The sequence below is a fragment of the Dreissena polymorpha genome, chromosome 10, assembly GCF_020536995.1.
Source record: "Dreissena polymorpha isolate Duluth1 chromosome 10, UMN_Dpol_1.0, whole genome shotgun sequence".
Classification (NCBI taxonomy): Eukaryota; Metazoa; Mollusca; class Bivalvia; order Myida; family Dreissenidae; genus Dreissena; species Dreissena polymorpha.
This window is the reverse complement of record NC_068364.1, coordinates 42,241,370-42,263,062: the sequence shown is the minus strand read 5'-3', so window position 1 is coordinate 42,263,062 and position 21,693 is coordinate 42,241,370. Positions and strand designations below refer to the sequence as shown.

General features: G+C 37.9%; 1 protein-coding gene across 1 annotated transcript in view; it reads left to right on the top strand.

Moving 5' to 3' along the window:
* LOC127847812 (uncharacterized) overlaps positions 1-21,693 on the top strand; it is a 148,975-nt gene that overhangs the window by 112,004 nt on the left and 15,278 nt on the right. The window contains 24 exon segments of the mRNA XM_052379990.1: positions 535-735; positions 1,522-1,749; positions 2,365-2,604; positions 3,381-3,673; positions 5,504-5,709; positions 6,894-7,045; positions 7,513-7,656; positions 8,389-8,640; positions 9,166-9,389; positions 12,007-12,168; positions 12,695-12,883; positions 13,293-13,425; positions 13,914-14,154; positions 14,645-14,807; positions 15,324-15,512; positions 15,870-16,065; positions 16,835-16,980; positions 17,132-17,380; positions 17,845-18,115; positions 19,164-19,376; positions 19,497-19,826; positions 20,277-20,507; positions 20,840-21,013; positions 21,405-21,575. Coding sequence (XP_052235950.1) covers positions 535-735; positions 1,522-1,749; positions 2,365-2,604; positions 3,381-3,673; positions 5,504-5,709; positions 6,894-7,045; positions 7,513-7,656; positions 8,389-8,640; positions 9,166-9,389; positions 12,007-12,168; positions 12,695-12,883; positions 13,293-13,425; positions 13,914-14,154; positions 14,645-14,807; positions 15,324-15,512; positions 15,870-16,065; positions 16,835-16,980; positions 17,132-17,380; positions 17,845-18,115; positions 19,164-19,376; positions 19,497-19,826; positions 20,277-20,507; positions 20,840-21,013; positions 21,405-21,575 — 4,998 coding nt within the window.

Genomic DNA, 21,693 nt, shown 5'->3' with positions numbered 1-21,693 from the left:
AAAATCATGGTTAACTATTGTCAGTTAAAACGATCATGGTTAACTAATGTCATTTAAAACAATCATGGTTAACTATTGTCAGAACGATCATGGTTAACTATTTTCAGTAAAAACCCACATGTTGAACTATTATCAGTCAAAACAATCATGGCTAACTCAAACCATTGAAAACAATCATGGTTAACTAAACCCTTGGAAAACAATCATTGTTAAATAATACCATTGAACACAATCATGGTTAACTATTATTAGTGAAAAAATCAACTAATATCAGTAAAAACATTCATGGTAAACTAATATCAGTGAAACCAATTATAGTTGACCAATATAATTGAAAACAATCATGGTTAACAAATATCACTTAAAACAATCATGGTTGACTGATATCAGTGAAAACAATCATGGTAATATTGGTAAACTTATATCAGTGAAAACAATCATGGTTAACTAACATCAGTAAAAACTATAATAGTTTTATATTATCTGCACTTATATGTTAATTGAAATTTACAACAATGCACATTCTTTTTCAAGGCACCTTCAACCCCAACCAGGGTGTCGACACACCGGGTAACTGCCTCGCCTGTCTGCCCGGGAAATACTGCGATGGAGTAAACCCGGCTGCTACCACGGGTAACTGTTCCGCAGGCTATCTCTGTTTGGGTAACGCTACCACACCAACACCAAACACTGGAAACAACAAGCCCTGTCCCGTGGGCCACTACTGCCTAGAAGGTGAGATTTTATCATATCTGCATTGCTATTGTAACATCAAATTGAATATGGTAAGCTGTATTACCTCCTACTTTTATTTGGTAAACTTTACTTATAATGATGGCATGTTGGTTATTCTTGCAACTTCAGTTGTTGTTTATTGTGTAATTCAGTGACTACAAATGCGTCAAACTGTGTATCTAAGCTCTTGTCTTATTTGCTTGTCATGAAAAAAAGGGCTGTTCAAAGACGCACTAAATGAGCCTTGCTCTGGAAAAACGGGGCTTAATGCATGTGCAAAAAGTGTCGTCCCAATTTAGCCTGTGGTGTTTGTGCAGGCTAATCAGAGACTCCCCTTTCGGCTTAATGTTTTTTTTTTCATGTTAATGTTTTTTTTAGCGTTAATCCCGTTTAGGTGGATATTGTCTTCCTGTATTTGTTGTGTGGACTACACAGATTTATCTGGAACAACACTATTATGCTTGCATAGTGCTCTGAGAGTTTCTGAATTTTTCTATTTGGTTGTTTGAAGCAGATATTGCAGTTAATATGGTTTATTAAGATAAATTAATAAGAGAGGTATTATAAATACATTGGTTTTAACTGTTTACATTTCAAGCTTTAATTGAGGTGGCCATGACATTGTGGAAATGGTGTTCCCCTAGCGACTGGGAGGTCTCAAGCTCGATCCCTACTGTAGGAGCATTCTTTAAATCTTTCCCAAACCCAAGTTGTTAGGCTTTCAATGCAATGTAGATAAAATAAATAGGTTTGAACTAATCCATAAATGATCCAACTTTACGATAGGTACCTCTGCTGCAACACCCTGCCCCCATGGTACGCTGCGCAACAGCACCCACGGTAAAAGTGTTGACGATTGCCTCCCCTGCACGGGCGGTAAATACTGCAATGGGTTGGCCCTCGTTGCGCCCTCTGGTCCCTGTGCTCAGCGCTACTACTGCCCAGCCATCGCTGACGTTTTTGATCCACAACCCACTGAATTCCTCTGCCCCACTGGATCCTATTGCCCAGCAGGTAAATGAAAATGTCTGGGAAAAAATGGTCTTTAAATTTTATGTCGTACCCGGTTAACCTATGCATTCTGCAGAATGCACAGGCTAATCAGGAAAGACACTTTCTGCCTAAATGGATTCTTTTGTTTAAAGAAAGTTTCTGTGAAACAAAACTCCAGTCTTTGTGGAAAGTATCATTCCAGTTTAGCCTATGCAGACTGCGCAGGCTAATCTGGGAGAACAATTGGACTTTTGAAAGGATAAAAGACAGTTAAAATCTAACATTGGTCTTTCATGTTAAAAGGTTGAAAAACCTTTGTGTAAAAAATTGTGTTGAAAGGATAAAAATGGTAAAAACCAATTAAAATCTTGCATAGGGCTTTCGTGTTGAAAGGATAAAAGACAATTAAAATCTTAAATTGGACATTTGTGTTTAAAAGACAAAACACAATTAAAATATTAAATTGGACTTATGTGTTGAAAGGACAAATAAAATATAAACTTGGACTTTTGTGTTGAAAGGATAAAAGACAGTGAAAATCTTAAATTGTATTTTCGTCTTGAAAGAATCTTGAAAGAATAAAAGACCTAATAAGACTATAAATAAAAATCTGTAATTGATCTATTCCCTCTTCAGACTCAGCTGACCCTGTTCCCTGCAACCCCGGGACCTACCAAGATAACGAGGGAGAGATCACTTGTGACCCGTGTCCTGCAGGCTACTACTGCCCCGCCAACACCACCAACCCTATCGACTGCGGGAACTACTCATACTGCCCCCAGGGGTCCCGGGCCCCTACCCTGTGTCCCAACGGGACCTTCAATGATGTCTACATGAATCTTATGGCACCAGAAGATTGCAAAGCCTGCACTGCAGGTAATCTATATTATACGTTTGCCTCACTGTGGGAAAAACGGGGTTTAAGGCATGTGCGAAAAGCAGTTCGCATATGCTAATTAGGGATGACTATTGTGGCTTTACTTTGCTTTACTTTTGCAAATAAGAGAGAACCTTTAAAGGAACAATGCCATAAAAGCAAAAAGTGCCTTCCCTGATAGCTTTTGTGGACTTCAAAAGTGCAAGAGTTATCACCCTTGAAATAACATGTTTGAAAAACAGGTCATGTGATGGAAATTAATGAGTCGGCAGGTATCTATTTGAACTATGTATTGAGAAAGCTGAAATTATAAGAAAATCAATCTGTTGAACTTTGTGCAAAGCATAACTATGCCCAGCGATGATGAATTTGTAAACAAAGTGAAAGTTGCCAGCGGTATAGTAAGATGAAATGTTTCACGCGAACACCTCCATGTCCATATTTCCAAGGTTGGGGTTAAAGTGCAACGAATATCTTTCTGACAATGGCACTTAAGTTTTTGATTGGTTGATGCTTAATATTTGCGCTTGGTATATGGTACATGCTAGTTAATTACAACAAAGACCAGCTATGTACTATGTATTATGCAGAGTTTTATGCCCCCAAATTTATAAAATGAAACAACTGATTGTGCAATTGTAAGATGACTGCCGATTTGAAAGTTATCTTTATAAAATTGTTTTCCTACAATTTGGCAAACTAAAATTTGGATGCACATTATACATTGCTGTGCGTAATACATGGTAAAGTATGATACCAATAATTATATTTTCAGGAAAGTACTGTACAGGAGGTCAGATTTCCGGCCCGTGTCAAGCCGGATTCATTTGCTGGAGCGGTATTGGGGTATCCAATCCGGACAGTTCATATGAACCTAATGGCGGGCCCTGTGACTATGGGTTTTACTGTGTAGAAGGAACGCAAACACCGGAAACCTGTCCACCAAATCAATTCATCAACAAAGAAGGTGCTGCGTCTCAAGGAGAATGTCAGCCGTGTCCGGGTGGAAGGATCTGTCCGGAAAATTCCACAGTTTCTGAACCTTGCTGGGCTGGATACTACTGCATGGTAATAAAGAACAAATTTGCACATTGATAGCTTGATTTTTAGCGAGGCTGTTTTCGGAGAAAACCCGAGCTATTGTCATAGCCAGCTCGCCGTCCGCCGTAGGCGTCGTGCTAAAACCTTAACATTGGCCATAACTTTTTTAATATTGAAGACAGCACCTTGATATTTGGCATGCATGTGTATCTCATGGAGCTGCACATTTTGAGTGGTAAAATTTTAAGGTGAACATCATCCTTCAAGGTCTAGGGTGCAAAAAACAAAGTAAAGGGAAGTAATAAGCTTTAAATTGACATAGTTATCTAACCTGCCCACGTATATATTTTTGTTAAATAAATCAAAGCGGCGCAGTAGGCGGCATTGTGTTTCTGACAAACACATTGTGGTAAAAGGTCAAGGTCATTCTTTACGGTCTATGGTAAAAAGTACAGATTTAAGGGAAGTTATAAGCTTTAAAAGGGGAGAAAATTATTTAATATTGAACATAGCCACTTAATATATTTGGCATGCATGTGTATCTCATGGAGCTGCACATTTTGAGTGGTGAATCTACAGTCACGTTAGTGGCTTTTAATTATTTGCTACTAAAAATAGAGATTTGTTACAGACAGTTATTTTCAGGGGAAGTAATTTATATAATTTTAAATCTCATATTATATATTTCCTTACCAAGAATTGAAGTTCTTTTCACAGTAACTGTACAGATTTATGATTTGTCAAAGTGTTTTTTTTAATGATATAATTATAATTTCTTTGATGTTCATGACATACCTGTGTACTTATGTCCATAGATACATGATCAACTCTGGCTATGATCTCTTTTTAACCTTAGGCCTTGGTTGTCAGTGATGTCTGACATGGTCATAATTAACTGTGAGACCCTCCCCAGCCCCCCCCCCCCCCCCCCCGCCCGGTTGCATTGGACAAATTTCAAGGGAAGTAATAACTTTTAAAGGGAGATGATTTCTTTACCTGCCAAATGATAAATAGAAATGTTATTTCAATGTTGCGCAGTAGGGGGCATTATGTGTTTCTGACAAACACATCTCTTGTTGGGTCACTAGGTCAAAGGTCAAGGTCACTGTGACCTCTAAAAAAAAAAAAAAAAAAAAGGTTGTCAATATCCCACAGTCTTAACATAAAATTTAAAAATTCCCATACTATTCATTTCTTAATTTTTAGCTCGACTGTTTCCGGAGAAAAACCCGAGGTATTGTCATAGCCAGCTCGTCGTCCGCCATGATAAAACCTTAACATTGGCTCTAAAATCAAAGTGCTTCCACCTACAACTTTGAAACTTCATATGTAGATGCACTTTGATGAGTTCTACATGCCACACCCATTTTTGGATCACTAGGTTAAAGGTCAAGGTCGCCTGTGACCTATAAAAAAAAAATCTGACAAGCTTTCATTTATTCAAAACTGCATCTGCAGCCGTGCGTTGGCACCCGTTTTGCGGTGCTCTTGTCTGGCATATGGATTCATAAATGTATGCAGCCCCTTTCACTTTCAGGATTGGCACACCGAATAAAATAGTGGTCGTTATCATGTTGGTGATCATATCATATCATATTTGATATTATCATATCTTTAAGTCAATCTTGTTAATCACGGAAATCATGTGAAGTGTTCAAACAAAATGTACTATTAACATGATCAATTACAAAATAATTGTTTATCATATGGTATTGTATTGTAACAAAGCGGGGCCCAGGCTAGTCTTATCTACTTGTACTTTCACATCGTGTTGATCTCATATAAACAAGTTTCTTGACTGCTATAAATTTAAATTATCGACTTGTGTTGCTTATGAAAAGAATCGCATTTCAACAGGTCAATGAATCTCCTGCAAAGTGTTGGAATGGTACGTACAACAGCAAGACGGGCATGAGCGACGCGAGTGCCTGCCTACACTGCCCACCTGGTTACTTCTGTGACGAAGAGGCCATCGCCAACTACACGACCAACCCCTGCCCCCTCGGCTACTTCTGTCCTAATGCGACCATTATCCCGGAACCATGTCCTATGGGCACATATAGGTATGTTAACCCTTTCAGTGCGGGAACCGAATTTTGAAGACCTTTGCAAACAGTTTGGATCCAGATGAGACGCCACAGAACGTGGCGTCTCATCAGGATCCAAACTGTTTGCTATTCTGATAGTATTCTTTGAAAAAAAATCAAAGAAAATGCTAATTTTAGAAATTCAGCAGACGACATTTTAGCAGAAGACAAATTTCCCAGCATTCAAAGGGTTTATCCTTCAAGCGGCAAAAATATCAGATCACAACCATTATATCAGCCTCATTCTGGGGGAAACTTCCCAAGTGTCGTCCCAAATTAACCTGTGCAGTTTGGTAAACCGCCCCAGTGTCGTCCCAAATTAGCCTTCCAGTTTGCAAGATTTATAAGGGACAACGTTTTCCGCCTAAACTAAATTTTTGTTAAGAAGAGACTTCCTGTAAATAAAACATTCCATAAAAGCGGAAGGTCTTGTTTCTGATTATCCTGTGCAGACTGCACATGCATTAAGCCCTGCTTTCCTAGAACAAGGCTCATATGTATAGTTTACCTTCAGGCAGGCAATATAAACAAGGCACAGTTGCTCAAAATTTGTATTACCATTTAAAACAAATACCTATTAATTTATAACATAAATGCAATCAATAGAACAATGAAAATCTCATATAACATAAACCGGTACATATATATAGGATCTGGCACGAGTTTTCATATCATACCATATTTTATTAAATGAGTTCAGGAATTTTGTAAGTAAGCGAGCCTTAACGAGTGTCAGATCTTTTTTATCACATGCTGTTAAATGAGCAAATTAAATAAATATTTACGCAAACGTAATGATAAATCTTGAATATTGTTTACATTTCCTGACGTCATTTGGAATGCCTTGGCTTTTACAAAGCAAAATAACAAAATGCGATTGGTCAATAAACGAAAACTAAGCCAATGAAAACACTTAAAAATGTTGTATTATACACATGTGTAATAAAAAACAATATATAATGGTTGTATTACATTGGAAACAGAGTATAGCATGTGATAAAATTTAATCTGAAATTTGTTTACAATGAACCTACAATTTTAAGTTTTACAATTTAATTAGATAGCAACCCAACATAAAAACTTTTGCTTTATCTTTTCGGTATTCAAGCAGTCATCATGAATCTTATTCATAACTTAAATTAATTAATCTTTTTTTCAAGGGACATAATTGCTGCAGAGAGTGAACTAGATTGCTTCCCCTGTCCAGGAGGCTCCTATTGTCCGGACACAAACATGACCTTTGCTGGATATCCGTGTGTAGATGGGGAATATTGTCCTGAAGGGGCTCAGATTAAGCGCATGTGTAAAGCTGGTATGTGCTGTTAGCTCAGTTGGTTAGCAAAACGATCAAATAATCTTGGCACATACAGCAAATAGATGCAAAAAAAACTTTTTTAAATCACGTTTTTCAAATTCTTCTGCCATAATGTGCAGCTGTAATGATTTGCCAATATAATATGCTTACACGTTAAATATATTTTATAAGAAGAATGTAGTTTTGGCATTTCTTTTTGCTTATCTTTAAAAGTGATATTTTTGTTTTATTCCACACCTCATCCTTTAAAATCAAATATATATTTTGTTAGCATACAATTGTATGGTTTTTCAAAAAATGACTTTGTGGTGGACTCCTGAACTGTTTTATTTTAAGTAAAAAGAAGAGGAATTAGCCTAAGTTATTATCCGATAAGAATGTGTTAAATTCACGAAATCTCATACAATGAGTGTCCCACAAATGATAATGATTGTACAGTATTACACAAACCTGGTCCTTTACAGGCTACTTCTGCAACAACTCCGAGACCCAGATATCGTGTCCACCTGCGTACTACTGCCCTGAGAACTCCACCCAGCCCACTAAGTGTCCACGTGGTAGCTACTGTACTGGAAACTACTTTGACACCTGCAACTGCACCGATGCCGGTACGAGATTGTTCATTCTTATAAATTCTTAATTCAAATTCAATTCGGTTGAAGGTGATATCAATTTATAAGCCAATTAAAAAAAATGGTTATTCAAGAATGATATTGAAATTTCAAATTTAAGTAATTATAGGTGACATGTTACAAATGCCTTATTAACAATTTATAATTATATCTTTAGATAATCCATCAAACAAACACCATGATATGATGAGCAATTGTCAAAGCAGACCAGTCCATTGAGATCACGGAATGTTCTTATTGCCCTTGTGGCCAGTTCTCTCCCCTGCTCAATGATATTGAAGCAATGTTATAGGGGAGGTCTTTGTGCTAAAGACTCTTGCAATCGCCACAGTCTAAATATATTATTATAAAATTAATGACTAGAATACTAATAACAAAGCATTGATTGGGTCACATACCAATAAATATGGATATTCTAGGGATTGTTACATGCCACTAAATACGGATATCTTAATGTCATAAATACTAACCTGCTATCTGGGAATCGGCCACCTCTGCTTTTTGTCTGGGTTGCATTGCACTATGTTTTGCCTAAGCTGTGTTGCGGTATGGAGGTGGCCGATTCCCAGTGAAAATTCCGGATGGGTTAATGCCCCTTGGAAGGGAGTAAGCTATGGATGGCAGATAAGTATTTATATATTAAAATGAATTTTACTTAAAAAAATTGTTTTCGTTTTTGTTACATATCACTAAATATGAATATTGTAGGGGCCATTGAACCAACCATGTGCCCCCCCGGCTGGGGAGAAAAGATCGGGGCCAAGTGGATCACGCTTGACGACACTTGCGCGCCGTGCAGGGCCGGCTACTACAGTGCAGCAGACGGCAGTGGTTGTCTCCCTTGTCGGGCAGGAGTTGTCTGTCTTGATAAAGCCACAATGGACAACCCTGTGGCAAACAACAGCGATCTAGCGTACATCTTTGGACCGAATGGAACAAACTCATACATTTGCCCACCAGGTAAATGAAATAATATGAAGAATAGAGAAGGTAATACATCTCATGTTAACAAGAAGCACAATAATCGCCATGCCTTTATGACTAATAATTACAAAATTGCCCTTTTTTAGGAGAGGTGAGTTTGAGCAGAATTATAGCCCTTTGTTGTTGTGATCATAGTGAAATATAGCCTTAAAATGATTTTTTTCAACTCCTAAGTGATTGATGGATTTCTTTCAAATTTTTACAGCAGCTGACCTTAATGTGAAGATGATTTTAAAGAAAGGATTCTTGACTTTGACCAGCATTGGCTGTATAATGGCCCTTTGCCTTTTTTGTTCACAGAATATATAGTGGACTTGCCTGTGTCCAAATATGTGTTTTAGGGGCATCTGTGTCTGTAAAACATTTATTGTTAGCTTCGGATTTTGTCTTCTTTTATCAGAAAAATGTATTGTGCATTGAAATTGTTCTCTTAATATGCATGCAGTTTACGCCATATGGTGGAATGGCACATTTCGGTAAGCACTGTAACTATTTACACAGGTTACTACTGCCCTGAAGCTAGTGGTTTCGAAACTGGATGTCCCACTGGAACGTACAACTACGAACTCGGTATGACGTCCCTTAGCGACTGCATTGCCTGCCCGATTGACCACTTCAACCACTTGACTGGTCAAACCGGTTGCTTCTTCTGCGGTGGCGAGGCCAAACAACCGCACACAGGTCAAGCCAGCTGCGAATGTTCTGGAAATGGTCGAGATTTCCAGGTAAAATTTCTATCTAAGACAGCAGTTTAAGCTTATACATTAAGCTTAATTTTCCTAGAACTAGGCTCAATTGTGCTGTGAAAAAAAGTGAAGGCATTTCCTAATTATGGTTTTTGTTCTTCAATTTTCATTGGGAATTTAGTGCATGTCATTTTATTTCATTAATAATTTTCATTATAAAAAATATGTTGTGAGGCTGGTATTTTTTTTAACAAGAATTTTCAGAACTGATAATTTTTATACGCCCGTCTATGACGGGACGTATTATGGTATACCCCGCGTCCGTCTGTCCGTCCGTCCGTCTGTCCGTCCGTATGTCTGTTAATGTCGTACGCTACGTCAAATATCCTTTGACAGATTTTCTTCAAATTTTAACACAATCTTAATATTGATAAACCCTGATCCCCTTTCGTTTTTGACGGAATTCTGAATTGTCGTTCCAGAGTTATGGGACTTTGTTCGTCAAAATTTCGTGATTTCATTGAATGTCCTACTGTAGCTATATAAAAATGTTAAAGTTGTTATAACTTTGGTATGCTTGGACCTAGAGTCTTGAAACTTGACATGAAGGTTGGCCAGAACTAGTAAGTAACCACTGGACATTTCAAGGTCATTCATTTGAAGGTCAAGGTCACTGTGACCTTGAATGTAAAAATGTTAAAGTTGTTATAACTTTGGTATGCTTGGACCTAGAGTCTTGAAACTTGACATGAAGGTTGGCCAGAACTAGTAAGTAACCCCTGGACATTTCAAGGTCATTCATTTGAAGGTCAAGGTCACTGTGACCTTGAATGTAAAAATGTTAAAGTTCTTATTTCATGTTATAACTTTGGTATGCTTGTACCTAGAGTCTTCAAACTTGAAATAAAGATTGGCCAGTACTAGAAGATGACCACTGGTCATTTCAATGTCATTCATTTGAAGGTCAAGGTCACTGTGACCTTAAATGTTAAAATGTTAAAATTGTTATAACTTTGGTATGCTTGGACATAGAGTCTTCAAACTTGACATGAAGGTTTGCAAGCACACTTAGATGACCACTGGTCATTATAAGGTCATTCATTCTAAGGTCAAGGTCACACAAGGTCACTGTGACCTTAAATGTTAAAATGTTAAAATTGTTATAACTTTGGTATGCTTGGACATAGAGTCTTCAAACTTGACATGAAGGTTTGCAAGCACACTTAGATGACCACTGGTCATTTCAAGGTCATTCATTCTAAGGTCAAGGTCACTGTGACCTTAAATGTTATTGTTGTTCATGTATCCTACCGTAGCTCAAATATCCCCCGATGGATTTTTTATACGCCCGTCTATGACGGGACGTATTATGGTATACCCCGCGTCCGTCTGTCCGTCCGTCCGTCCGTCCGTCCGTCTGTTAATGTCGTACACTACGTCAAATATCCTTTGACAGATTTTCTTCAAATTTTAACACAATCTTAATATTGATAAACCCTGATCCCCTTTCGTTTTTGACGGAATTCTGAATTGTCGTTCCAGAGTTATGGGACTTTGTTCGTCAAAATTTCGTGATTTCATTGAATGTCCTACTGTAGCTCAAATATCCTTCGATGGATTTTTTTCAAATTTCAACACAATCTTAATATTGATAAACCCTGATCCCCTTTCGTTTTTGACGGAATTCTGAATTGTCGTTCCAGAGTTATGGGACTTTGTTCGTCAAAATTTCGTGATTTCCATGCTCATGTACTTATAAAATAAACCATGTATTCAAATACAAATAAACTGAAGTAAAAAAATTATTCAAAGGGTTATTTATTACCTTACTACTTCATTGGCGAACGACGGGCGTATCATGCGCTCATGGCGCAGCTTTTATTTCATAAATTCATAAAACTGCTGTTGGGTAGATGTAGTGGATACGGTGCCGCCTAACAGCTGGAAGGTCACAGGTTGAACCCCATTGTGGGAACAGTCTTTCGATCTCCTCAAAACAGACTAAGTACTGGTTCTACCCAGTAGATAGACTTGAGTGTCAATAAGCCTCAGGCGTTTGATGCAATCAAGCTAAAATAACTAGGTTTAACAAATTTCAAAAGTCAGAAATATGTCAATACTTAACAAAAAACTTTGGCTAGATTGAACTTTACCGGTACATAGTTGTTTACCACTATCATCAAAGCGGGAGTTACGGGGCGGTAACCCCCGATACTAAGGAAATAAATATGACAAAAAGGATTACAAGGTGTTGCGTTAGTTGTTATGTGTTAGGTGTTAAGGGTTAGTGTTAGGGTTAGGGTACGCTGTTTGATGTTAAGTGTTGCCTACTGGTAAAGTTCAATCGTCCCAAAACTTTTAAGAAAGCATCGCGCTTATGGACATTTTACCAATAATAAAATCTACCTTGAAGTGAGGGCAGCAAAAGCATTTTGATTACCCAGGAAACGAACTCAAGAGTCTTTCAATAAGCCTCAGGCTTTTGATGCAATCAAGCTAAAGAAAATAAGTTTAACAAAGTTTCAAATGCCAGAAATATGTCAATACTTAACAATTTTTTTTCAGGAAAGCAAAATTTATGGACAATGTACCAATAATAAAATAAACCTTAATGTGAGGGCAGCAAAAGCATTTTGATATCATTTGTATTGCCTAGGAAACCGATCGTCAGTGCCCGTGCGCTGCCGGGTTCAAGGAGATCGATGGGGATGATGACTGCATCAAGGATGTGCTTGACAACTGCGGTAGTGACGAGTATCGCTTCATGGACGGCTCATGTCTCAACGCTGATGGATTTAAGGAAGTCTGCTCTACCAAGGTACGTATTTTAGGAACATTTTTCTTTATAATAACTCTTTAAGTAGTAATATGCACTTGTTTAAAGCATATTTCTTTATAATAACTGATTTAAGCATCTTTTATTTTTAATAACTAGAATTATTGTTCGAAAAATATAATATTCAGTGTTTTTGCTCTTGGAAAGCATGAATGTGGGGACTTTTATGTCTTAAACGAGCATGTATAGATTTTATAGACCATCTGTTTGCCTGGGCCAATATTCAAAAAGCGCCTTAGAGAAATCGTAACTTAAATTCTATATAAGGGAACATTTCACATTAAGTTTTCCATGAGAAATCGGGTGTTTTCTGCTTACAAAAGGTTAAAATATTATTCACAGTAGTAATATGCACTTGGTTAAAACTTTTTAATGTTGAAATACCTGTAAAGCACAAAGTCAGAGTCTTGAAGTATTTCATTAATTTAAGGAATTGCCTCAGATTTTCCCTATGGAGCTATGTGAATAAGGGCTCAGATGGTTCCATTTCTCCCAAAACAATTTTCAGTACTGCAAGGAAGGCGAGTACAAGGGATTCATAGCCCAGAAGGGAATCTGTCTGTGCAAGGCAGACGACCTTGAGGCGCTGTGTAACACAGCCTGTCGCAAGGCCTCCGCCTTACGGATGCAGTTCGTCTGCTCAAGCGCTCCTAAAGACTCCTACCTTCAAGTGCAAGACAAGTCTGGAAACATCAAGGTGACAAATTAATGTCAATTTCGTAAAGCGTGATATTTTGTTCATTGCTTTTGGCAAAATATAATATCTTTGACACGTTTTAAGAAACAGATTTTGTTTAAACAATCCGAAAATAAAGCATCTGAAATTTTGTGAAAAAAAGGTAGGTGATTCACATGTTTTTTTTTCGTAATCAGCATTAAAACATATTTATTTCTATTAAAGCTCTTATGCATTTCGAAATTTCATATCTGTTGGTGTGTTTTTCTTTATTCAAACTCTTTACAAGGTTAACAGATTATCTCTCAAGAATGAACATTGAACTTTATTAGTAATCTGTTAATAATGGCTATTCTTGAAAACAGATTTTAATTTACCATGATTCTTTGAATATGAAACTCTGTCCACAGTTTTGTTCTGCATATTTCAGAAACAATGGGTATCATCCGCAATGACTGCAGTGATCAACGCAGAGAACGCTCTGACCCGTGACCAGTGTGACAGCCTTGATGACACGTCACATGCTGTCCATTTCATGATCAGCACACCTGATGGCTTCTTAGGTACGCAAAACAGAATTATGTTAGCCGCGCTCTGAGAAAACAGTGCTTTATGCATGTGTGTAAAGTGTCAACAGTTAAGCCTGTCTAGTCCGCAGAGGCGAATCAGGGACGATTTGTTTCCTCTTTTATTTAATGAATTTTTTCGTTTAAATGAAGTCTCTTTTTTTAATCTTTTAAAGAAAAGCCAGTCTAGGCTATAGTGTCATCTCTGATTAGCTTGTGTGCACTGCACAAGCTAATCTGGAACAACACTTTACGCACCTGCATTCCCCATCCACATGTTCTAAAATAAAAAAAAATCTATGAAGAGCTATAACAGCAATATGACGATGTTTTTATTTTCAAGCCTCATATGATAATGGTACTGCTGATGCTGATTAAGATAACAATTTTACTTTGAGAAAATAAGGATGATAATAATGATGATGCCAATGGCCAAATATAGATATTTCAATAATTTCAATCTACAACAATTTTGTCAAAAACAGGTGTCTATGAACCTGATGCGGACGCCCTAACCTCCATTGTCGACAGTCAAGTAAAGACCAACCTTACTGGTAACGCCACCGACGACAGTGAAATCACGTACTACGGGCGTCGACGCCTCCTTGCTACAACCACATACCAGGGCACAAACTTCACAGGCATTACCAACCCAATCATCTGTCTGAAGAATGGAGAGTTCATGATGTGGGCCGTGGATAACACCAACTATCCGGTATACGACAGGTGAGTCGGAGTAATAGTTGTTATTACTTGTTTAACATATGTAGTATTGTAAGCTGTTTAACGAACCACCTACCTAATTGAATTTGGTTTGAAGTAACAGTTGTTGTAGAATTGTTATTTGTTTAACAAACCATCTACCTAATTTAATTTGTGTTGGAATCAATGTTAAATACACTTTGAAACAAAGATAAAATGTTGATGGAAAATAAACTAAAATAAATGTTCCTAAGAACAATTATGCAAAAACGATGGAAAGAAGAGTTACATTCAATTTTAAGTACTTGTTGTTTTGCCTATTTTTACCATATATTTTTATGGAAACACCCCTTTGCCTTATTGCCAATTCTAGGAGAAAACTCTTAAACACTGCCATTGTTTCCACACAAAGGCAAAGGCCCAGTCACAGGCCAGCACGAGAACAACTGTGTTTGCTCACTGTGTATACCGGTAATCCATATGTAAACACTATTTGTCTCATTTCTAATTCTAGGAACAATCTCTTCAATACCAACTCGCAATTTGACTATGGTGGGTTCCGTGCCCTGGCAGAGGCACAAGCGCAGGTCGGCACGACAACCACCTTGTTTGCCTACCAGTTCAACGATCCGGGAACCTATGTGTTCTACTCCAGCGCTGACCAATTCAAGAAAATGGTAATGTTTATACAAGCCACGTTATGTGAAAACTGGACTTAATGTATGTGCCTAAAGTGTCGTCCCAGATAAGCCTAGACTCATTCATGTGTCCATAACATTATTTTCGTGAATAAATTTATGTTTAAACACGATTTTGTTGCCAAGTCAAAGATATTGTAGTTTACAATATATAGAAAACACCTACTTAAGCCATGCTGTTGCAATTGTTTGTGTTTCTTTTAAATACATTTATTAAAGACATTGTACTCCAATCTCATGATATGTGAAATTATGTGTTTAGTTGGGAAAAAGGATAAACAACACAACTTTTCATAATTTTCCCTCAAGTTCAATTCAGCCTGAGAAAGAAATCTTAATTTAATATCGTTTAACCTCCAATTAATCATTGTTATTCAAATTCATACATTCATAGATATTTTACTTCCTTTATAAAACAAACATGATTTGTAATATTTTCATTCATGGGTTATACACCTTGCTACAACAATAACATAGAATGGTTGAACCTTCCAGTATATCAGTGTAATGCAGCCTGCAACCCAGTGCGCCCAGACGGGACCATTCTTCCCTGTGACAACGTCAAATATTGTTTCCAACGGTATCGGTTTCAACCAGGATATTCTGCAGGCCCCTGATTGGCCGGTTATTTTTATCCTTCTCGGAGCTGGCTTGCTGATCATCATCCTGATGGTTATCGCCCTTGTGAGTTGTTTTCTTTATTGAAGACCAAGAAATGACGTAGTTTTGACGTAATGACAATATTATAAGGGCAAAAATATTCACTTAAACAATTAAAAAAGACAAACAAACTGAAAAATAGTAAATTATTTAATAATTGGTAAGGTATATTATTGTGTAAAAATAGATTATTTAACACATGGGTGTTCCTCTCATGACAATTTTCTCTTTGCGTTCGTGCCTTCAATACAATACCAGAGTAGTGCCAGACATTGAAAAATTGGGACCAGAAGATAATTGTGATATTTCATACATTGATGCTTATGTGTCGCACTTTAAAAGATGTAGTTGTACTTACTCTACTGCTATTTTCTATTTCAGGTGCTGTTCCGGAAGTACGGCTGGTTGAAGGATAATTACCTTAACCCATTCTACCGCGATCGAACCCTCCGTTTCGACTTTGACAACTACGCCAGCAAGGGTTCCACCGTGTACCCTGTACGCAAATACCACCGAAACATGACCGCTATACAGGCTGGAAACATACCCGCCATTCAAGCTTCAGCCACCCCACAGAGTAAATTATTTTATTTTTTATTTAAATTGTGCATTGTTTTTTTTGTAGAATCGTCTGAAACAGTCTGAACCTAAGGCAAAAGCTCTCAAAATTGTTTTATCTTCAGCTGTAATTGAGTTGACAGTATTGTTATTATACTGCTGAAATGTGTCTGTGAATCATGCCTGCATTGATTTCAATAGGTAGAGCACAGGAAGGCTATCTTGGGGTTCATAAGTTGTCTCCCCCTACCTGTGACTTATTGTTATTTAAGGAGGGCAGTTCTTTGTCACTTAAAACAAGAATGTGCATATAACTCTGGTTCGTTTAAACCTCTTTAAGTGGATAGCATCATAAGCCTATGGCTTAATGAGACACTTTAAAGTCGGTTTATTTTGTAGAACCACGACTTGATGTCTTAAGAAAAACATATTAGGAACTCTTCCAGAATGGGATCGTGTCTTATGAAAAACATATTAGAACTCTTCCAGAATGGGATCGTGTCTTATGAAAAACATATTAGAACTCTTCCAGAATGGGATCGTGTCTTATGAAAAACATATTAGGAACTCTTCCAGAATGGGATCGTGTCTTATGAAAAACATATAAGAACACTTCCAGAATGGAATCGAACCAGAGAAAGCTCGATGGCATTGCCACCACAACCAAGGTTAATTGCTAAGATGAATAAGCTTGCATAAGAAAGATGCGATTGCAGTGGGTAACAATCTGTCCTGAAATGACTCAATTGCTTTAAAACATATCAAAAGAGCACTTCTTGCTTTTACAGCGGATGTTGGTGAAAGTGTACAGGATGAGTTCTGGGATTACGATCGCCAGGTCGACCTGGAAGGCTTCAGCTCTCGTCGCGTGTATGACACCCTCGCAAGACAGTCACGTGCCGTCACAATGACCCTTGGAAAACAGAAAGACGAGGTAATGTGTAAATATATACGTTGTTCCTTAGATATTGTTAAAATAACACAGTTTGTATTTTAAAAAAGAAATTATTGATAAGATTTACCCTAGCTAACTGAATGCTTACAAGATTAAAACATGCTCGTTTACAAATGCTTTATTCCCACAGGTGAAGCAGATGTACCAGAAGGTCGCAGCTCAGACTGACTCCCTTAAAGCCCTCTGGGCAGCCAAGATGAACCTACAGGGGACTGCGGCCCTGGCAACTGAAGAAGATATCCAGGACTACGAACGAAAACTCAGCGACCTTGAACACGAGCTGGCGCGCAGGAAGGAAGTGGGTCACAGGTTCCAGGCAATCCTGAATCAGCAGGAGTTCTTGGCCGGAGAGGACGAGAAGCATAGAGAGTCTCATCAGGTAACTGGAGATGCTTTAACCCATTTATGCCTAGTGGACTCTCACATCCTTCTAAATTGGATCAATTTATTTCCAAAATTAGGGATGTCTAGTGTATTTATTTCTATATTTAGAATATTTCTTACAGAAATTCCTTTAAGCAAACAGCGCAGATCCAGATGAGATGCCGCATCTGGGTCTACGCTGTTTGCCAAGGCTTTTTTTCTAGACGCTAGCAGTGGCTAGTTTTGGTTTTCTTTATTTACCTTTCTCAACGTCTGTCTGTATGGCTTGGTTGTAGATAAAATGTGTCTGCAGGTTGTTTCTTAATCATGAACATACAACATTCAGACTTCTGGCACAGACATATCTGGGACAAAACCTCATGCACACGCAGTACACTTGCTTTTCAACGTAATAGATTTGTTTGTACTGAAAAAAGAAATCGGAAAGCTGAAATATATTTATAAATTTCTATTTAACAGGTCAACTTCCAAGCTGCACTACGGGAGGCACACCGCACATTAAAGGATCACACTGAAAAACAGCAGCGAGGTCAGTTAGTGGACGCTAGCGGTAAGTTTGACACAGCCGGACAGCGAGCTATGGAGAATCGCGTGTCCTCTCTGATTTCAAAAATGTCCACGGAACTGACCAACGAGAGTGGGCGATTGGGATGCTGGGGCGTTCTAGGGCAGGGCACCGGTGCTCAGCTGTTGAACGGGAACCACCCGATGTCACGCGATGAAATATTCGGTGAGAAACTGTTTTTGCCTCAAGTGACTCTTTATCTAAGCATTAAACATATTTGTCAGCGTTTTTGGTTATACTTTCCAAAGCACGAGTTTCAAGAATTATTTTGGGAGCAGCTGTTCCTCTAATTTTATGTATTTAATTATTTTTCAAGATTTGTGGTTATTTTCCACGTACAGCCTAGTTTGAAATGAAGACGCACATAATTTTTAAGAGATTTATTTTGCATTGAACACACTGTTTTTCTAGTTCACAAACTATTCTTATCAATGGGCCCAACTACAAGACAAATAAATATGATGTCTCTGGCAGAAAGATATGTACTGTCCCTTCCCTAATACTGAATGTAACTAAATATACCTTTAAAACAAAGAACAGAAGTAGGTCATGCACATGGTGAAACGCGCCAAACAACCATGAAGTGTTTAGCACATTAAAAATCAGTTGTAAACAAAATTTGATATTTAAACCTGGGGATTGACTTTTCAATGTAACTATGTTGGATAAATTAAATCATCATTTTAACACGGGCCATGTTGTTTATTTGTTGTTATTTTAAATATAAGGATTTTTTTTACATTTTAAGAAGATTAGGTTATTACGTCACACCAAAGGCTTGAATTTATAGTGATAGTATAATTAAGAACCGGCATGCAGCAAATGTAATATGCATTAAAACATTTCACATAAAGGTTTCGAAGCATGTATGTAAATAAAATAAAAATAAAAAAATGAATAAAAAAGGAACTTTGCAAAAATCATTTAAAAAGTACCCACCATCTCAGAATGCATTAAACTGAACTGAAACGAATAATAATTATACATTAAATTTTTATAAATAACATAACAGTTCATGGCTCAGAAATTAGTCATTACGTACTTTAGGGCCTCTACAATCCAACACAACGTTCACAATGTAGTTAAAAAAGCGTTTAACGAGAAAACATTTTCATATAAATGGCGGCAAACATGAGCATTTCAAGATGACAGTGTAATAAAAGGGATTCCACGAAATATGACAGATGCTTTGCAGTCTCGTATTGTATTTCAGGCAAATCATGCCCACTTGTCGAGACAGACAAATCAACTGGTCTGCTGAGAGCCAAGACTGGCTCGCACATGCTGTTGGGCGATGGTTCCACACGTACAGTTCCCGAACACAACTTCATCCATCCTCAGACAGGAAACGTTCTCCCTGTGCAAGGAAATGTGGCGTTTGACCCTGTGACCTCTAGACTGGTTTTCGTTGTGGATTCTGCCACAGGTAAAGCCCAAATTTAGCTAATATCTTTCTGCTGTAAATTTATGTTGAGCTGTCTTTTTAAACAACACAAGTTAATCTATTGATAGTGATTGTAAATTCTTCATATACCTTTATTTTTAGGAGAAGCTCCCAAGAACGAGGATTCCTACATTCCATTCGTTCCTTACCCCACCCACAACGGTCAGTCTGTGCGCACAAAACTTGAGCCTCTTAAGCACGCCACAGACCTTCGATACGGAGCCCCAATGTCCGACCCAGAAACCAGCCTGCATGTTCCGATCCTTGCGGTTACAATCCATCCTTCGACTGGTGCAGTTTTGCCTGTCGGAGGCACGCACATCGACATAGTTACCGGTTTGCCCACGCCGATAGAGGTTGGATCGCTGATGGTTGATCCAAACTCCGGTCTGCCGGTTCCCATTTTGGCAGTAGCATTGGACAATGAATCAGGTAACAAGTCTAAATCTTGGACTTCTAAAATTCTTCTTAACAGTTAGTTCACAAAGTTAATCGTTGAGCAACTTTTCTGAGTCAACAGAAAATAAAAAAGCTGATCAGACTTTGCAAGTACAGTATATTATTTCATGTTAGGTATTGATGAATATAATTAACTTAAAAATATGTTCCCTTTTGATGTTAGACTTGAAAATGGATTCCCAGGAAAACTATGATAACAGCATGGTGTGTATGTCGAGTTACTTAATGATTGCCATTGTGTGTCTGCTTTTTCAATAGACGATTAAATACGATGTTGAACATAAACTGTTTACGATGTTGAACATAATCTGTTAAGTCCTTTCTTTGAATTTTGAGCCACTTGCAGCTGCTTACATCCAATTATTGTGAAATCAAATGAAAGATCGTTCATGATATTTACACAATCTTGTTCTAATTCCACAGGTGAGGTTGTTCCAGTTGGAGGTGTTCACCCTGACAACTCGCCAATCCTTCCTGGTCAGACATTTACCGACACTCTCAGCGGAAAACGAGTCCGAGTCCACGGCGGCCATCTTGCCACGACGCAGGTCCAACCATCGGCAGGCGGTTACCAAGCCTTGCTCAACTCTACCGTTCTTGCATGCGAGGCTCGTGTTAATGATGCCATCCGGGCTTATTTGGAAGCATTAAGCGGTAATTGGAATTCTTTACTTGTCAACTCACTTTAAAAATAGAGAATGCGACTTTTTACTGTTATTTCAACACATATTCAAGGATTATTTTCTCTGGCTGAGTGTATAATGGTTCTTTTTACAACATTTAACAATTGCTAATTATGTACATTTCTTATCTTTGATTGTGAATTAAGTCTACTAAAAAGACCAAAAACACAATAGCATCAGTGCATAGACTTATTAATTTAGGAGTTGAATACCACTTCAGTTGACAACTCTCTAGATTTCCTCCTTGGGATTTTTATTTTTAATTACGACTTCTAAGACTAACTTTCAAAATTCCCTTTTCAGCGTCCACGGACAATGGGGTTAACGTTCGACACGAGGAAGCCACCCTCGAGTCAGCAATTAAGGAGCTTGAGAACTCGCGCAACAAGATGAAGGTTCATCTGATACGCACGCAACAGGACATCAAACGTCGCCAGGAGCGGGCTAGTATCCTAGCAACCACAGGAGGCTCACCTGGTAATATCTGCATTTTGGTATCGAAAATGCTATTATAATTCTGTGACATTTGGATTTGGGAAAGATTTTGTTAAGTGAAACATTTGCACATTTTTATATTCTCTTTGTTGAAAAACAATTATTATTTGATTTGCTACGAACATGAGAAATACTCGTAAAGATTTCACAAAATTGTGTGTTATGAAAATGTCTGGAGCAAATGTTTCTTCGTCTTTTTTAACTTTAAAGTCAGATATTTCAACTGTTTGTCAAGACGGATCTAACATATATTGCTTTCATAAACAGACATTTAGAAGGAGGGGGGAATCTACTTTTTAAAACAGGAATCGGGTAATATTGCCAATGCTTTTCTGTCAAACTGATGTTATTATTCTCCGTGATTTGTTTCTAGGAATGTACGAATTTGAGAAGACAGGCCAGGTGTTACCAATCTTGGTGGGCACAACGATGACTGATACTGCCGGCTCTGGACAGGAAGTGCCGATCCTTGGGGCGGAGAAGCACCGAGTGACAGGCAAGATTATGCCCCTTGGTGGAACTATGGAGGACCCAGAAGGAGCAGGTAACTAAGGGGTTACACAATAAATTGTCTGTACTTGCATGGGTTATCTCCTACCATGACCATTTTCAGGACAAAATATGTATAAATGATAAAAAAAATCTTTAAAACAATATGTTAA